The sequence below is a fragment of the Arvicola amphibius genome, chromosome 1 (genome assembly GCF_903992535.2).
Source record: "Arvicola amphibius chromosome 1, mArvAmp1.2, whole genome shotgun sequence".
NCBI lineage: Eukaryota > Metazoa > Chordata > Mammalia > Rodentia > Cricetidae > Arvicola > Arvicola amphibius.
Window position 1 is genome coordinate 56,734,114 of NC_052047.1, and position 19,249 is coordinate 56,753,362.

At 44.2% G+C, this 19,249-nt stretch overlaps 1 protein-coding gene across 2 annotated transcripts in view; it reads right to left on the bottom strand.

Moving 5' to 3' along the window:
- Positions 1-19,249, bottom strand: part of Cc2d2a (coiled-coil and C2 domain containing 2A) — an 80,085-nt gene that overhangs the window by 20,586 nt on the left and 40,250 nt on the right. For both annotated transcript variants that reach the window (XM_038312974.1, XM_038312966.1), the window contains 10 exons: positions 15,452-15,592; positions 14,264-14,420; positions 13,535-13,776; positions 11,682-11,859; positions 11,041-11,197; positions 7,998-8,145; positions 6,968-7,106; positions 5,106-5,309; positions 3,071-3,163; positions 1,802-1,893 (listed from right to left, as the gene is read on the bottom strand). In XM_038312974.1, the coding sequence (XP_038168902.1) occupies positions 1,802-1,893; positions 3,071-3,163; positions 5,106-5,309; positions 6,968-7,106; positions 7,998-8,145; positions 11,041-11,197; positions 11,682-11,859; positions 13,535-13,776; positions 14,264-14,420; positions 15,452-15,592 (1,551 nt within the window). The remainder of the gene's footprint in view (positions 1-1,801; positions 1,894-3,070; positions 3,164-5,105; positions 5,310-6,967; positions 7,107-7,997; positions 8,146-11,040; positions 11,198-11,681; positions 11,860-13,534; positions 13,777-14,263; positions 14,421-15,451; positions 15,593-19,249) is intronic.

Below are 19,249 nucleotides of genomic sequence, written 5' to 3' on the forward strand. Positions count from 1 at the left end.
GGAGGAACGAAATGGGAAAACAGGCCTACCGTGTGCCTAGAAGCTGATTCGTGACAGTGCCCTTACCCACAGCACCCAGCCAGCCATGGCTGCAGTGTCTAGATTCTTTGTTTTTCTCCTAAGTAATGACCTGGCCCGGCAGATTTGTGCCTGAGCCTTCTTCATAAGGGACATTCACTGGCTGAGGATGAAGGCCCTGCAGCTGCTGTCTGAGCATAACGGGTGTCTCTCACACAAATCCCCAGGGGATTCCAGGAGCGACTCAGATTGGTCTCTAGCGTCTTAGACAAGATAGGTAGGTACCACGCATAAATGTTTTCTGTATTAGCCAAAGTGCTAGAAACCTTACACGAAAAACTTCTCATCTTTACAACTGCAACATTTACCATACTTTTCAGGTAAAGAAACCAAAGACTCTGGCAGGTGGCTTGATTGCTGAAGGCTGCTTAGTGTAGGAAGCGAATTAGGGTTTAAACTCAGGCCATGTGCTAGTCACTCTGCTGGGGCACCTACCTAGCCCAAAGATGGGGGCCTGAGAGCTTTACCAGGCATCCTGACATGGCACGTCTCCTCTCTTATCAATGCTTTCTCCCCCCAGCCTGACTGCTCTTGTGAGACTTTGATGCCTTCTTAGCAACCAGCGTAGGACCAGATTTTTGACTGAGACTATTAGAAATGGAAGCATTTTAATTTAAAGCCAAGAACAAACTAAAAATAAAGAAAAAGAATGAACATACCCCGAGCCTTCAGAACTTAATGCAGAAAGTAAAGCAGAAACAAAAAGAAAGAAAAGAAAGAGAAACACAGCATGAACACCATCATCTGTTCTGACTGCAGCTTTCATGTCTAAACATAGTCATCGAATGGCTAAACTAGATTCATGGGGTCCCTGTTGTCTTTTGTACATGGATGGAGTTGTAGGGAGCCACCATGGATAGTACCATGTCTTCTTTCTTGGCTTGATAGGGGGGAGGAAGTGCATGCGTAGGAAATGAGCCCTTGCAGATTTATTTTATTTTTAATTGTGTGTAATGTGTGTGTCTGTGTGTGGGGTATGGACTTGTTCCCATGGAGGCCGGAAGAGGCATCCTGCAACTGGCCTTACAGGAAGTTATGAAGAACCCAGTGTGGATGCAGGGAACATAACTTGGGTCTCCTGAAAAAGCTTTAAGTGCTCCAAGATGCTGAGCCATCTCTTCAGATACTCTTTAGACAAGGCCAGATGACTGACCACTAAGAAGGTCATGAAATGAAGGTCCCAATAAGACCACCCTTACAGGAAGTTATCTTTTCACCTCCATGTACCCACTCCTGACTGGGACTCTGGAGATTAGCCCAACAGGGAATCAATGAATATCAACATCCATTTTCTCTAGGTGGCCTTCACCAAGCACATGCCCCAGCTCTGTGGTAGGACCAGGCTGTCCCCTGTGATCCTGGAACCTCAGAGGCTGTGGTCTCAGTCACCTCCACTGTGGGAGATGGATGGAGAAGCCTGGTATCAAGAGACTAGAAAAGCTGGAAGAACGTGCAGGCGGGGATGCTGTCAGGGTTAGCTTAACTGCAATGGGAAATGGCAAGGGCTACTGGGGTGGATTTGGCAGTAGAGAAAGATGGGATGGGCGCTACTGGAAAATGATGAAGTGGCTCTAGAATGCTTTGTCCCAATATAAATCCCTCAACTAACATTGTCATTACTGTGTAGTGGCAATAATGACAAAACCTTACATACGTCTCCCGTGTAATGGGATAGGATAAACCATAGCCAGCTATAGTAGTAGCTTTGTTTGATTAGTTTTACCTGATATTGGGGACTTCTTCTTCTACTACCAAATCAGTAAGAAGGAAATGGTGTTTTGCAGTTAGGAAGCGATTGACCACCGATTCTCTAACCTGGGAAAAGACATCGGCATTACTTAAGGTGGTTGTGTTGTGTAAACATCACTGGCTCCCTTTCTTTGAATGATTCCATGTCAATAGCCCCTCCTCACCCTCCATCACCATCAGCTTTCTAGTGCTGCAAACTCTCCAGCTTTCCCCCCCATCAGACTGGAAGGGCACAGGCTGAGAAACTGGCTTTTGTTTGCTTTCATTTTGTTCACTGTTATATTTTTAGGAGACCGAAAGATTCTGAATGTAAGGTAGCAATATTTTGTTGAAAGAATACAGTAACAATAAACACAAAAAGAATAGGATCAGTTTTGAAGCGTGTTCAATTGAGAACAGATTCTTTTGGCTCTCCCTTATTCAGAATGGCTCACCTGGAGTTCCTGTGGTAGAGCAATGCTACTTATACAGAATAATTCACATTCTAATTTAAATAAGGGACCTCTTAATTGCCATCAGTTGATCATTATTTTTTGTACATAAATCATAGAGTAGATTATCTAGATAGGAAGAATGCATTGTAGTTATGATGGCATTTTATATGAATAATTTTTAAAAGATGGTTAAAAGGGAAGAAGGGAAAGGATAAACAAAAGGCTGTTTTAACTAGTTTTTAGTTTTCTAGTGTATAAGGGCAGTTCAGATGTGAAATAAAAACTCTTGCTTTTTTTACACTGTTTATCATAACGCGGTGCAACAAAGATGTAATGAGGAAAAACAGGACTCGGAAATAGACTTCTGCCAGGCAATGGTGGCACACACCTTTAATCCCAGCATTTGGGAGGCAGAGGCAGGTGGATCTCTGTGAATTCAAGGTCACGCTGGCTACAGAGTGAGTTCCAGGACAGACTCCAAAGCTACAGAGAAACCCTAGTTGGTCGAAACACAAACAAACAAACAAACAAAAAACAAAACAAAAACCAAAACAGAAGAAATGGAGTCCCTTGTAATTGTGTCCCATTTATGACAGTCAGCCGTATAAATCCTGGCATAGCTTAGTGGTTTTGTATATCCACAAAGTAAACATAGTTGTCAATCAGTTATTTATGTGTGTGAGCAAACAAGCTTGGAGAGACTACACGGCTTGCATAAGATGCCACAAGCATTTATAAAAGCAGAAACACCCTCATCTTAAAATCCCGGCTTTTTCCCCCTGTGAAGAAGGTTTTGGTTGTTTTCTTACCTGCTGAAGGTACTTGGCTACTGTGGCCCTGTGGGCGTCCAGGTGGTCCTTGGTTTCAATCACATTTCTGTCTCGTAACCGTTTCTCATAGTCCTAAAGTTAAAAGAACATCATAATGTCATGACTTTTTAAGTGGTCTCTAATGTTTTTTTCTCAGGGTCAGGGAACTATTTATCACATGTGGCTTAGGCCATAAATCATGGCTCTAAATGTCCCTTCCACCTTCCTCCTGGCCTTGGTGCAGAAGCAGTACGCAGGATTCCAAGTCAGTTGATTGGAATGCCTGTACACTATTAAGTTAAAATGCTCACGCAGGAAGGAAAGGGCTCCGTGAAAGAAACAGAAGAAACTGTTATAACTCAGGGTGCTAAGAAGCTCACCACATAACTTGGCCAAGCCCTACTCATGTTTTGACCCAGCAATGTTAAGTGAAACAATTATGAAAATAGTGAAAAACTTTTATGAAAACTATACTGTAATCACGTGGCATCTAGCTACAGATGACTTGGGTCAACTACTTGGATGATAGTAATAGATTCTTTCAGTTTCCATCTGCTCAGACCTATTCTTTTAACTACGGATAAAACGGTGGTACCCCTGGGAACTACCACATTCTACTTCGGATGCAATTCTCCATGATAGCTGAATGCCCAGCAGTGCCTTTTTTTTTTTTTTTTTTTGGTTTTTCGAGACAGGGTTTCTCTGTAGCTTTGGTGCCTGTCCTGGAACTAGCTCTTGTAGACCAGGCTGGCCTCGAACTCATAGAGATCCGCCTGCCTCTGCCTCCCGAGTGCTGGGATTAAAGGCGTGCGCCACCACCGCCTGGCCCAGCAGTGCCTTTTAACCTAGATTCAGTGACATCTTCAAGAGTTTTGAGCCTGGGAGAGGAGGGTATCTCTGTCTCTATTGAGATGATACTGGTGATCATGTGGTCAATTGGAGAAGCCTATCTGCAAATGGGAAGGAAGCCACTATACGGGAAGCCCAGACAGGACAGATAAGTGCCCTTGCATCTGGGAGGACTTGAGGCACAGATACATTCCACATAATTTTATTTTTAATCTTAAAAATTATTTTTTAGATTTTTTAATTTCATATGTATAAATATTTTGTTTGTTTGTATGTGCATATATGCACCGTGTGTGCTTAGTGTTCATGTAGTTCAGAAGAAGGTAGCAGATCCCTTGAAACCGGAGTTATGGATGTGGAGTGCTGGGACTTGAACTTGACCTATCTCTCCACCCTATTCTTACACTATTAGGAAATTTCATTATCTAATGAACTGCAGTCTGTGACTGAAGAAGTTCAATAGTGGGTTCAGATTAATTCCAGGAAGACCAAATAACTAAAAAATATTGGCATGAATAGTTCCTACATGAAAAAAATCACAGTAACCTCTAGAACCTCTCCCCTGACCTCTCCACACAGATTTGTCTGCCTCCTTCTGGCCTGCTCCATCAACACATTACATTCTCCATAGTTCCTCAAGAGCCATTGGGTCCCTCCTGTCTCTGCTCTGCCAAACCTTTGATCCTCTCCTGTCCTGAGATGCAGTTCCAGGTCGTGGGCTTCCTTCTTGCCCTAGACATTCAAATCCTCCCTTTCTTCTCCCACGCTTTGCCACTGTGTTCTAGAGTGAGCTTACCATGGACTTAGCCTACACAGATGGAGCTGAATCCTTGACTAGGGCAGGCATAATCAGCAATGTCAGCTCAGAAGATACTTTTCAACCTTATAGTTCTAATTCTGCTAAAGTAGAGAAAGCAGCATTGCTGGGAACAGGGACAAGGTGCATATCCTGCAGCATGCTCAAAACCATAGCAGAGAGTTCATTAACCTCTTTGGACAATTGCCTTTTTCTTTTCTTTTTTGTTTTTCAAGATAGGGTTTCTCTGTGTAGCCCTGGCTATCCTAGAACTCACTTTGTAGACCAGGATGACCTTGAACTCACAGAGATCCGCCTGCCTGTGCCTCCCAAATTCTGGGATTACAGGCATGTGCCACCACTGCCCAGCTTCTTTGGACAATTTCTTACCTGGAATACCTTTTCCATAATTTCTCGGTCATATACTGGGATTTGTTTATAATTCCGGAATTCTGGCACCTCTTGGCTTCTAAGACGGAGAAGCCGGAACCGTTTGGATTTATTTAATTCCTCCTCCGAGGTGAAGTTGAATTCCTGCTGCAGCTGTTCTAGTCGGAAGAAGCTGGGGACATAGGATTCTCCACTGGTAGCAACCTACAAGAGCAAGAAAAGGCATAGTTCCAGTTAGCAGGCAGATACTTTCCTAAGGAACTGGCCCTGACTCAGCTCCAGGAGTGCCAAACAGTTTGTGACCAACAGAATTGAAAGATAAGTTACATTAAAACAGTGGTGGCCAGGGCTACACAGAGAAACCCTATCTTGAAAAACAAAAAAGAAAAGCACATACTTTAGTGGATTTTTTTAATCATTATAAATCATTTTTTCCAAAAGAATTTCACTTTAGGTATCTGTTATGAAAACATGCAAAGTGAAAAGGGGGAGCTTCATGTCAGGTTGCAGTGTCTTGACCAGGTGCCTACTGGGAATAAGATTACTCGATGTGTATACAATGTGTGTGACTTTTAAATCCCTGTAAACAGTTGTGTAGTGCAAGGCTCCTTGTCAGCTGGCTCCATTCACCTCCCATCCCACATCATCGTGGCCTCCTGTCTGAACAGCATCTCATGCCCTTGGTTACTGAGACTGAGCCAGAGATGGGCTTGGGTCAGCCGACTTCTAGGTCCCAGCAAGGACAGCTCCTGGACACCATGGAGCTGACAGAGTGGCTCTGTTCCCTTCAGGTACTGCTAGCCTCTAGCTTGGTGCTTTGCCAGCTGTGACCTCCTGCTAGGAAGAACATGGAAATGAGCAGGGACCTTCTGGGGTCATAGGATAGCAAAGGGGACCCTGATACTATGGTAGGGAAACTCTTGGCCCAAAAAGGGAAGCCAGTTGGAAGGAAACCCCTGTGCTTTGTTTTTCTGTGGAAAAATCAACAGGTAAAACAAAAAAAAAAAAAAAAAAAAAAAAAAAAACAAAAAAGGATTTGTTGGATAAGTATAGCTATTGGTGATTTTGAGATAGTAGGTAAGACATGATGTAAAAACGTTCTGTGAACTATGCCGCACTGGAGCTGGCCTGGGCTCTTCTTTCTGATATGAATTCTCTATACTAAGCAGCATCACGTCAGAAGGAACTGTTGTAAGGAACAAAGACTGAATAATATGGTTTGTCTTGAAACTTGGATGAAGTTGTAATTATCCATCTGATAAGCCTTGACGATGAACATTGTGTTTTATGGTCATCCTGTGAGACACTCACTTGTTCACAGTTGTTTTGAGACAGTTAACCCCCCTGTATCTGATTTGAAGAAAGATGAGTTGGGTGTGTTCAGAATCACATGGCCGTAGACAGATTTCCTAAACTACCCCATCAGTACTGAAAGCATTAGAAGACAAGCATGCGCTCTGGGATCTGGACATTCTCTGTGTGGTTGTGAGCAAGCAGCTCTGAGTCTAAAGTCAGTTTTCTCTGTGTAGTAGAGAAATAGAACCCATTCAATGGGGACTTCTCAGATGCTGCAGAAACAGTAACAAAATAAGCTAATTCTATTTATTGTATGTGGATTGTGTGCCCATCTAAGAGTTGATGCACATCAGCTTGTATCCTCCTCATCCACACAAGGTTTAGAACATTGATGTTCAACTGTGTCTTACAGCCAGGGAAGGGGCAATGCTGAAATTTAAACCTGTAATTGACAGCTCTTCCATTCTTAAACAGCTTTCCAGACAACTGTAGAGGAAAATGCATGCCAAGGACAGGGAGGGTATTTTAGAATTGAGAAGTGGTTTATGCATCTCTGACCATGTTACCGAGATCAGCTGCATCAAAGGGGCATTGTTGGGGTCATTTGGGTCAAGCTTGGACTCTGCTGCCCACTTGGCCAATTTCTTCATGTCCGTCAGTCCTGATGTGCCAATGGATGAGATGGCATCTGCCCTCTTCAGAGCACTGGAGAAACAGCAAAAAACAAACAGGAGAAACAGTCGGGGGCTTGACTTCAGCAGAGGTAACACTGCTCACAGAAGCCAGTACCTTCTGTGAGAGGAAGCCTACTACAGAGACGCTGGCCACTTTCTTCTCTTGATTATTAAATATGTTGCAAGGCAATAAAGAAGTAGGATTAGAAGGATTGCCAGAGTGACCCAATACCACATTTACCCATGCAGTGAAGTGCTCCTCATTTCCCATCCTGGCCCCTGTGGTCCAGGGAACCCCAACTGCCTCACATCCCAGGCCACTTGGACAGCAGCTTTGGACACAGAACACAAAGGAGACTCATGCTCAGCATGGCTGAGTTTGGGATTGATCACGCTTGCCTTGCCCATTCCCCACTTTAATTCAGGAGGGGCAAAGCTTTAGCTTACGGGCTGTCCTCAGCACTAAATTCCAGTGTCAAGATCAGAAAATGCCTAGCTGCAGGGCACAGCCAGGTCTCCATCAGAAGTGTTCTTGACTTGGCACAGAGATGTGTTTACTTGTGGCAGGTTGGTATGGGGATCTGTTGGGCATGAAGGGGACAAAGCAAAATTCATTCTGATTTTTCATATGTTTAAGTCATTTGAAAAAGCGTCTTCTCTGTGATGGAGGTATATTATTTTGCTCGTGTGTGTGTGTGTGTGTGTGTGTGTGTGTGTGTGTGTGCTGTATCTGACACCAATTGCCAACCTATGTATGTCAGGTGATTTGTATTCTAAGTTTTCTCTTAAGAAAGCATGTAAAAGTACCATGAAAATACAAGCTGCTGGAAATAAAAGGAAAGAGCATGACATCCCAAGATCCCCACTCCATGTTATAATAACCGCGCAGACACTGGCCACCAGTTCATTCTAGCCATGTTACCTTCGGAATCCAATGTTCTGCTGTGACAGTGGAGGAATCAGAGGAATCCCATTTTCTCCAATGGCCCATGCCACACTGTGGGACACTTTCCCTGAGGTCATGAGAGTCAGCTGATTGCTGCCATCGGCTTCGAAGGAGAAGGGCACTCCTGAGGGAAGATCAAGGTCCACAGGGCAGCATTTAGAAGGGAGGTAGTGCGGGGCCTGTAGAGAGGGCTAATGGTAGAGAGATGGAACTTGGGGCTGGGGTGGTAGGATCGAATGCATGATCCAAGGCCACATCACTAGGCTTTTTCAGGTGAAGCTACGCAGACCAAGCTCTTTATCACAGCTGAGAGTAGAATCTCCATGGTGTGCTAGCCTGAAGATCATGGGTATGCAGTATCCTGGTTCTGCCATTTCACAGCTGTGAGAACTCTGAAAAATTACTTAACTTCTCTGAACTGTAGCTCTTTTACGTATAAGGGAAATAACAGCATTATTCTAGGAGGTATTTCAAAAGCAGGCATTTGTTTATTTATTTAAGACATTTACATAAGTTCCTATTTTGTTTCAGGCTGAACTTAGCAGTGAAGAAACAAATTTAAACAAATCAAAAGAAATGAGCTTGTATGAGCTTTTTTTTTATTTGATGAGCCCTGTTCTTGTGATGTTTATGTGTGAGTGTGTATAACAGAGCTAGTAAATGAGATAAATGTTTAGCGTGCTGGTTCAGTGTGCATCAAAGAACATACTAGATAGATATGAAGTGTGTGCTCTAAGGGGCAGGGGTGTAGACTTTTTCAAGTTGTGGCCAAGGAAGCCTGATTAGAAACGCTTCCTGTGGACTGGAGAATGACTCAGTGGTTAAGAGCACTGGCTGCTCTTCCAGAGGTCCTGAGTTCAATTCCCAGCAACCACATGGTGACTCACAACTATCCACAATAGGATCTGATGCCCTCTTCTGGCATGTAGGTGTACATGCAAGAGCACTCATACATAAAGAATAAAAATAAATAAAATTATAATTTTAAAAAAGGAACACTTTCTGGCCAGGCATATAGGGCAGGTTGGATCACTGAGTTCCAGGTCAAACTGATCTACACAGCAAGTTCCAGGCCTATGTAGAGACCATGTCTCAAACAAACCAACAAAGAAATACTTTCTGTATAATGCCTCTGAAGAAAGAAAATGAGGCCTTAGAGACTTCCGGAGACTTGGCAAGCTACAGGCAAACAAAGAGTTAAACTTTGTTATGGTAGCTGTGGCTATCATAAGGTGTCGCTGCGATGACTCCCACAAGTTGGGAATTAATGATAAAATTCGTCTATCTAGTCATGTTTAATTAACTAAAGGAAAGAAAAGTTTGTAAGCACCATGGCATCTTCATCTGGAATTGCCTTACTACTGTTAACACAAACCAGTAGCACTGTCCCCCTGTGCCCCCCTCATCTTCACACGTTAGAGGTACCACTGGGTGCGTTCATGAAGGAGGAAGGTGGCGTTCAGACAGGATACCTAGCTCCCAAAATCATGTAGCTTGCCACTACCCCACCTGTAACCAAGTCTCCAAATTTTTAGAATTGGATCCTTAAAGAATTCTCAAGCTGAAATTTCGGATAGGAAGTAAAGATTTTTAAAGTCACCGGACAAAGGAGAAGTAGCAGAATTAGGTCAGTAAGTCTGGAGATCGGTATTAAATCAGAGAGAATATTTTGGGGGAAAAATGGGTGGAGGAAAATTGGCTTTGGCTGTCCTGAAATTTGCTATGTAGAGCAAGCCGATCAAGAATTCTCAGAGATCTGTCTGCCTCAGACTCCTAAGCAGTGGGATTAAAGGCGTGTGCTAAAACATTAACCACACTTAGAACTTTTAGTATGTTTACATAAAGTAAATGGGAAAGAATAAATTAATGAAAAAGAAACGATTGCGAGTCCAATGAAAGGAAGAAGCATCTAGAACGGGCCAGGATGATTGGAAAATCAACAGTTTCTAGGGCTGGAAAATACAGCAAGTGGCGGGCGAAAGCAGTAATGAATTTCAGTGGGGGTAGATACAGGCCCAGTGAACTGATGGCTTTGGAGGACTCTCGCAGCAAAAGATTGTACCGGCAAGGTACCAGCGGTTATAGGGTTTAGGGAAATAACCACGGTAGTCCTTTATAATAAATCAGTTTTAATACAAGGGAAAATAAGGGAACTTACAGATCCAAGGGTCCAGTGGAGCAGAAGGTACGCAGGGGAGAACCAAACGGGGCTCCTTCCGGCGCCCCGATCCTATTTAAGGGGAATGCTACTCTGCTGGAGCAGCCACGCCCCTGAACGCAGGGATTGGGCCAGCTGCCCCAACAAAAGATTATCACGTAGGTTAAACAGAAGTGGAGAAACATGCTAGAGGGAGCCAGAAGGTCCATCATGCGTCTTATTATTAGAACTTAGAATTGAGAACACTAAGGGATAATCTCCACATAATGATTAAAGTTGGTATCTTTTATAGCCTTACACATCTGTCTAACTGTGGTTTATCTTTTCATGCACAATGCTTCATTTTCATTTCAGATTTTTTTTTCTTTACAAAAGATTATTACAAGTGGGATTAAGGCGTCAAAGATCCTATTAAAGCTTTTTAGTCCATATTGTAAAATACTTTATAGTACTGCAGTCCTATGTGTTTTCATAGAGAAATGACTTGGCAAGCAATCCTCTATCTTATGAACATGTGTTAAGGACTGAAAAGAACTCCCGTGTGAGTTCTGGAAATTACACTCAGACCCTCAGGCTTGGCACAAAGTGTCTTAACCTGCTGAGCTGTCTTGTTGACACCCCCCACCCCGCTTTCGAGACAGGGTCTTATTCTGTACTTCAAACTTTGGCAATCCTCCTGCCTTAGCCTCCTGAGTGCTAGGGTCACAGGCGTGACCCACTATCCCTGGATTCTTTTGAGGTTTTGACAGCAATTTTATTGGTATTTGGTGATAATTGATAACTCTCTGGGAAGTGACAAAAGATACATTCAGATTTGACAATGACACCCATGAGCCACTGAGAACAGTTAGGTTTGCTCACCGCTTCCAACGCCCTCGTGGTCGAGGGTCACATGCTGGTCACTGCTGAACTCCACCTCTTCGATGGGGGCCCTTCCTGTGACAAGCGTAGTCTCAGGGATAGGCAGGAAGACTTCAGCTAGCAAGGTGGTACCACTGTGACCAATAGTTTCATAGACCTGGAACCCAGAGAAGAGACTCAGCCAGAGGCAGTGGCAATAGACTGTCTCTCAGGTATCAGTCTCCATTATTAGGGTTTGTGCTGGGCCGCCCCAGCCTTGAGTTGCGTCATTATGGTACCAGGGGGACCCTCTTAAACTCCTTTTGTGACAAAGCTGTTGGACAGCCTGATTCTTAGTTCCTCCTGTTTCCTGGGATGCAGCAGCGTGATAATTAAAATTATCAACATGATAAGATCTAGCATTATCTAGGAGACAGTAGCAGATGGTCATATTGAAATATTTCTTCAGAAAATCAAGTCTGGGGCTCTCTGGTCCCAGCAGTTACCCTACCAGCCTTTGTAGACAGCGAGGGTGGTGACCTATTTTTACTGACTTTATGAAGAGAATTGATAAGTAAGGGGCCCGTAGATGATTTAAAACCATCTTATAACTTCAATGACCACAAAATCCTTGGGGCAGGGATTGTAGTTAAGAGACATACCTGAAGCATTAAGCTCTCTGGCCAGTTGAATATTTGCAAATTGAAAATCTGCCCAAAGTGAACTCGGAAATCTGCCCCTAGCGGCCGGCTAACAGTCCTGGACACCTCCTTGCTGTTGAAAACCACCTTTAAGTATACAGAGCGCCTCCTGACGTCTTCTCTTCTAGAGACCTCTGCCCTGAAAAGGGAGACCATTCACAGCTGTGGTTAGTGTTAACTTACTAAGGATCACCACACATTTGTTAAGCGGATACTGAACATGACAAGGGACACAGTGGCAACTCTGTTGGTTACGTCAGCCCCCATTTGATCCAGTCTTGAGGAGCTTACTACAATCAAATGTTGTAACAATGGGGAAGCCATTGACAGGTGTTGAAAAGGGCGTGGTGGGGGGGGGGAAGGGGCGCCGACAAAGTAAGAGTTCAATCCCTGCTGAGCTACAGCTTCCTCAATTTTCTTAAACGAGACTTACATTTGCATATAAAACAAAATCTTACGTAAACATAACTCCTTGTTCAATGGAATTAATTCAGGGCTGGAGAGATGGCTCAGTGGGCAAGAGCGGTTTCTGCTCTTCTCAGGGACCTGAGTTTGGTTGCCAGCACCCATCCAAGTCAAACAGCTCATAATGCCCATCACCTCAGCTCTAGGGGAGCCCACCCGATACCCTCTTCTGACCCCCACAGCACCCACACTCGCGGCATACACATGTAGACACAAACAACAGCAAGAAAATCTTTTACTAAAGGAGTTAAACTACAAGGAACAGTCATGACTTAAGCTAATAGGTTTTACACAGAAAGTCGAGTAGCACATTTTAGCAGTTAGGCGAGGTCCCTTTCCCCACGACCTAAACTTTTCCTTAATGTTTTCACAGAGAAGGTCTTGCTTTTACAGAATCACAAAGCAGTGTGTTCTGGCCCCTGGAGAGGGCCGAAGCATAAGAGCCCTGGAGCCAGGAAGGTGGTCAGTAGACCACAAGTGTCTCTAATCGTATGTGTTTGCAGAGATACCGCTAAAAACCACTAGACAATAGCAATTCCAGCCTATTGACAAAAGCGAAAAGTTAGAATATTAAAGTAAAAAACAAAGGGTTTGGAGGTGGTAGTATATCAATGAAATGTTATTGTGCTTAAATATGTGAAACAACATTTATTATTTAACTGTTTTTTATTTTTATTTATTTTTTTGAGGCAGGGTTCATGTGCTGGCCTCAAGCCCCTGATTCTTCCATCTCTGCTTCTCAACTCCTGGGATTTCAGGCATGAACCCTATGCCCAACCATCTTAACTGTTTTTAAATCCCCATTTTAGATCCATTAAATACACCCATGTAGAGCAGCCAGTGCTACACCCTCCAGAGTGTTTCCTTATCTCTAACGGAAATGCTCTTGTCAGCATTAAATGGAGTATCAGTTTTAACGCTTCATATTCCCACAGTTCATATCCAAACATGGCGTCAAGAAGCCAAGAGACACCTCAGCATTTGTGCTAGCAGGAGGGAGTATGGGTACAGACAGCTACTATGGAGAACAGGCATAGACTTGCATTGGGGTTCTCCTCACAAGCGCTCCTGAGTGACAAGTGGAGTGTAAAGATGGAAGAACCCTAGGAAATCCCCCAAGTAGGCATACATCAGCAGTTTCATGTGGCCATCCTTATACCTATGTATGGGGGCATGAGTTCTCTGTTCATAGATGTCGTGTGGTCAGATTATATACATGTATATATGCCTTACCATGTGCCGATGTGTGTGCATGGGTACATGTGAATATGCTCCAGTGTCATCAATGGTCAGAACATGTATGTACTTGGTACATTCCAATATCATGTATGGTTAGAACATGGTCTTACCTGGGACACTGGTCATTGGGGGTCACATTCCCTGCCAGGCTCAACTCCGGAACCAGCATGGGCTCCCCTGGCCTCCTCCTGCTGTGGGCTACTCGCTCCCGCACCTGCTCCTCTATGACAGCTGGGTCAGTGAGCTCTGGGGGGATGGGCTTCTCCACCTCCTCCTCAGGAAAGGGTTCCTCGACCTCCTCCTCCTGGGTGGGCTCTTCGGCTGTTTGCTTCTTTTTCTTCTTTTTGGCCCTCTGTTGGGTAAGAAGTGAACTGGCTTCCAAACGGTCTCCAGGACTGTCCTTGAGGAGTACAGTGCTCAGAACAGGTACCTGGGCAGCCCCACCCTGGCTGTCTCCATCGGAAAGTCCTGGTGCCTCAGTTCTTCCAGCACAGAACACCTCCCACCAAAGGCTTCTGAGAGAACATCCTCAGAGCCTTCAGCAGGGGCATCAACACCCTCCATCCCAAGTGGCTACATGGAAGGGACGCATTCAGCATGTCCACTACTGATATAAACAGTACTGCCAATACAGCGTCTGTGCACAGCACAGGGTTGGGGCGGGCTTTTGAACAAACATATATTAACTAGTCAGTCCTTTTTGCCCCCCAGTAAGGGGGTAAGAGAGAGACAGAAGAGCCAATAGGAGACCCCCGTGTGGCCTGCTGGTCTAGCTTCCCTCCTCCTGTTTCAGGGGTCCCTCGCTAGGCAGCCCTATGCCAGGGTGATGTTTTACGAACCTGGGCCCTTCTCCAGGCCTTCCACTGCTGGTGCAATGCTCTGTGCTCCTCCATCTTTTTTGTGTATTCTTCTGTGTGCTCTTCCAGCAATTCACGGATCTCTGCTTGAATTTCCGCTTCATATGCGTCCTCGTCTACTTTCTGGTCAACTTTTTCCCTTTAAGTGAATTTGCAAATTACAAATAGGTAAGGGAGTACATAAATAAGGCTTCTAAGGCCATTAAAATTGATCGAATCTCACAAACAGGGTATAAATATGGCTAATTCATAAAAGGCCCACCCTTAGGAGCAATCAGGGAAACAGAAATTTTACCAACAGATGTTTGACCCCCCCAACCTGGTGACAGGGACATTGGGGAAGGCAATTACGCAATAACACTCCTCTGGAATGCATTTGGAATAAGAATGTCAAGTGGAGAAATGTGTCCTCTAGGACTCAACAGTGTCCCTTCCAGATGTCTGGACGCCTAGGTGCAAGCACACTGAGGCAAATCTGAAAGTGTATATAGTGAAGGTGTGTGTGTGTGTGTGTGTGCATGCATGTGCGTGCATGAGTGGCATGGGTACATATCTAGAAGTCAGAAACAGATAGTATTTTCCACTAATGTTCTCTGCCTTACCATTTGAGACAGCCTCTCTTCCTGAACTCGATCCTCACCAGTTGGCTAGACTGGCTGGCTAGGAACTTCTGGAATCCATCTGTGCCCTCATCCCCACTCCAAGCCTAAAATTCCAGACTCATGCAAGGATGCCCGGCTTTTGCCATGGGTGCTAGGGATCTAAGCTCAAGCTCAGATGCTTATGCTGCAAGCATTCTCTTGACTGAGCCATCCTCAGTTTTATAAACAAAATGATAGCTACACATTGTCAATCACTGAAATACGCAAAACACACAGGAGTGACTGTATTTATACATTGGTTCTATAAAAGTGAAAGACAAGCAATATTAGAGTGTGCATTCTTAGGGGCTATGCACAGAGCCAGGCATATGATGAACACAGAAGTCTAAACAGCTGTTACTGCTGCTGGGGCGATGCTCAGGGACTGTCGGGTCCCTGCAGTGCTTAGCCCAGGAAGCAGGTACATGGCTGCTGCTCTTTGCTGGTAGGTTTTAAACTGTGTCTATGCACTGCACTTCTTTCTTGATGTATGTTACAGCCCAATAAGGCGATATCAGAGAAGTCTTACTTTCTCAAGACCAGCTTCAGCGGTGTGTTTGTAAACCTCTGGAATTCTCGCAGTGACTTCATCTCTTTCCAAACTTTTATGAGGGTCTTAAGCAGTGTCCGATCTTTTTCTTGTTCAGCATCACGCAGTTTTCGAGTTTGCCTATGAGACGGAATAATCAGGGGCTTGTATCAGTTGTGTTAGTCTGTGAGATGTTAATAATGCTTCACGATTGCATATTGAAGTAGACAGCTGCAAGACCCAACCCTCCCTTCTGCATGGGGCTATAAAACTGCAGCCCAGCTTCCTGCTCAACATCAGCTTTCTCTCTTCTTCCACGGCTCTACCACGGTTTCTAGGTAAACGTGGGATTCTTCACTTCTCTAATTAACAACACATGACAGCTTTTTTTCTTGCTAAGAGTTTTCAGTATTCCTAAGAAATTTTTGTTAGGAGCTGTGAAAGGAGGTAGGAAAAAAAGGCAACAGGGTGAGATCTGTGTTTTGGAAGCTTTCTTTAACTTATTCTCTCTAGCTGAATCCGAATTCTATAAATGAGAGCATCTTTTAAAATTATTTTCTAGACCAGGCTCTCTCCAACTGACAGCTGCCTTTGTAGTGAAGAATGGAAGGGACTAACGGGAGTGACTGTCATGGATTAAGAATGCTGGCGTCCCAGTCAGCAGCCAAGCACTGAGGTCCCTCTGTGTCCGCACAGATCACGAGTTCTGCACAGAGATGATGCAATGCTGTTCCCTGCTTTGGAGAAATTTCAGTGCTGATGAGCAGTTTTGGTTTCAGCTGAGGAGGTGGCATTTGAAAATGCTTTCCTCTTCGTGTCAGTTCTTTAACCTGTGTTTTAATCACTCTAGTGCACCGTAAATCAGCTAGTGGGTTGGTATAGAACAGGAGCCTTGTGCCAATCTAGGGTACAGACACGTATAGAGATAGTATAGCTCTGTGCTCCTGTGCTCTGGCAATTGCAGTTTAACTTAGGAGATGAACATACACGTGTGTGATGACATGTTGACATGACATAGGGTCCGCCTATGAGAACATCTCGAGGAAGCCAAGGTGGCAAGCACAGCAGAAATTAACATCTCCTGTCTGTGGGCTGGCTGGGGAATGACAATTCTACTTGGAGTGACTTGGCTGTAGACACAGTGCGAAGAAGGAAAGAGGACTATCTGCCTAGTTGTTCAGTAGGTCATGGAGGAAAAGGGGGAGGCAAAGCTTGATAGCTATTGTTGGGGAGCCAAGACTCAGGGGTCTCTGATGTCCTTAGAAGACAGGAGAGTGACAGCCTGTTGGGAATTCTGGCTTTGGCATCTACTAGCTGGCCTTGGACAAGCTATGTCACTTCTCCATACTCACCTGTAAAATAAGCATGCTAACTGAAGTCATCTCGCAGGCTGCTGCAAAGATAGGTTAACACATATGGTATGTGGGGGCCGTAGCCTGGCCACCGTCCCACAGAAGTCTGCCATCATCAAAGGTCTGATGTTCCTTTATCCCATTATCTGCTATTTCCCTTGCCTTGTTTTTTAAAAAAACTGAAATAGCAAGTTAGTTGACTGAGTTATGTAACACCTTCAGATGTTTTTTTTTTTTTTTTTTCCTACTTCCTTTTTCAGGTCGCACAAAGTAATTTCTCAGAAATACTGAAAACTTTTCTCAACAACAAAAATAATTGCCATATGAGTTAAATAAGTCAAGAATCCCAGAAGAACATTTAATTAGAAATGGTGGCAGAGCTGTGGAGGAAGAGAGAAGGGCGACTGTCGAGTAGGGCACCCGGTCGTTAGTTCGTTGCAATCTTGCGTGGGTAATTAGGTCTGCGGTGTGGACAGGGTACCCGGGTCTTAGCCCGCAGAACCACTGACCTCTGTGAATCCACAGGAGAGGATGCCTTTTAGGAGAGAAGGTGGGTTTTAAAAGGCTAAAACCACAACACCTCAGGCACTTTTACAGTTTCGTTAGCTAGGCAGAGGAGGTAGAATGGACCACAGATAATAAGAAGGACAACTACGTCATCATGGAAGGCAATGCAGATGGGGCTGAGAGTCAACGTCCATGAGCTGAGAGGGCTGCAGAGGTCTCAGGGGCTGCAGCAAAATCTGCCTCAGAGGCAGGTGAGTGAGCGAGGGGCAGGGCCATGAGTGGAGATGGTACCGCTGCGAGTGCTTTGTAGAAATTAGGCTACAGATAGGATTATGATGCAGAGGTCTGGCTGGATGGCACTTGTAGCCCTTGAATTCTTATTTGCTCCAGAGGGAGCACATCTAGTGTGAAGCCCTGGCAGAGGGCTCAAATCTCTCCTAGCAACACATGGCAACCATGATCCCTGCCTAAGCAACACATGGCATCCATGATCCGTGCTTTAGCAACACATGGCATCCATGATCCCTGCCTTAGCAACACATGGCAACCATGATCCGTGCCTTAGCAACACATGGCATCCATGATCCCTGCCTTAGCAACACATGGCATCCATAACCCCTGCCTACTTTCTGGCTCTACAACAGAGTCTCAATGCTGCTTTAAAAAGTCAACTTGGAGAAAAAAAAAAAGTCAAATGGAAAAATGCTTCAGATGGTACTGTTCTAGGTCAAGTGTACCAACCTAGAACTGGGCAGATGTCAGACTGGGAAGTCCCAGGGGAACTGGGCGATGACCAGCTGGTTTCAGGGATTAAGGAAAGGGCCCACTCCATAATAATATTAAGGAGTAATATCAATAATAATATTACTATTATAATTATATAAAATAGTAATATATTATATTACTATCATAATATAACTACATAATAATAATAAATTAAGGAATAGGCCATCGACACAAGGCTAGTTTCTCTGAGTGAAACTCAAACAGGGCCTGGATCCCTTCTTTTACTGCCTCATGCATGCGGATGCTCAGAAGTTTCCGTCTCTAATGGCTGCGGGATAACTGTAGTGTTCTGTCCTTGAGGCCTCCTCACATACAGGTCCGCTGTTTTTCAGAGAGATTCGTCAGTACAGCTCTCAGGGAAACCGTGATTGTTTTGAAGTCAGCTTTACCGTGTTTCTCCTAAACTTTCCCCTCCCCCACTTCTCTGTATGTCTCTGTCTACTTCCTCCTCTTCCTGTCTCTCTCTTGCCCATCACTGGTTTCATACCCACTCTACAGTAAAACTAAGATTATCCTCATGTAGAGGCCGTGATGATTTAAATATAAGGAATAATTTTAGAAGAACCGTGTATGCCTGTACCTCCGGCATTCGAGAGGCTGAGACAGGAGGATTGTCACAACTTTGAGGCCAGGCTTAATGAGTAAGACTTTGCTGAACACCCAACATAACTATAACAATAATAATAATACTTTCCATTTTAAGCATACTTTTCATTCCTTTCCAGTATATAAACTGCACTAATTCCCACTTTGCGAGAAGAATTTCCAATTCATGCCTAGATTGGAGAAAGAAAAACATACGTTGAAACTCCATGATTTATTACTTTCTGCTCTAAGAATTTGTTCTGTAGAAATACTGACACGCTCACACACGGATTTAGGGAGTTTAATTATTGCACAATTTAAATATTAATGAGTAATGCTCGTCACTGGAGACTTCACACTGTAGAGTAAATCTATTATAATAAATGGTGGTCTTTGGACAACAGAGACAGATGTGTAGTGAGAGGAAAAGAGCCAAGACACAGGGCACATAACAAATGTGGGTGACGGAATAGAACACGAAAGAATTCTCCAAAACAATAACACGCATGCACACAGAAACCCATGTGTAAATACTCTTAGTATATGGAACCAGCAAGAAGCTGTTCAT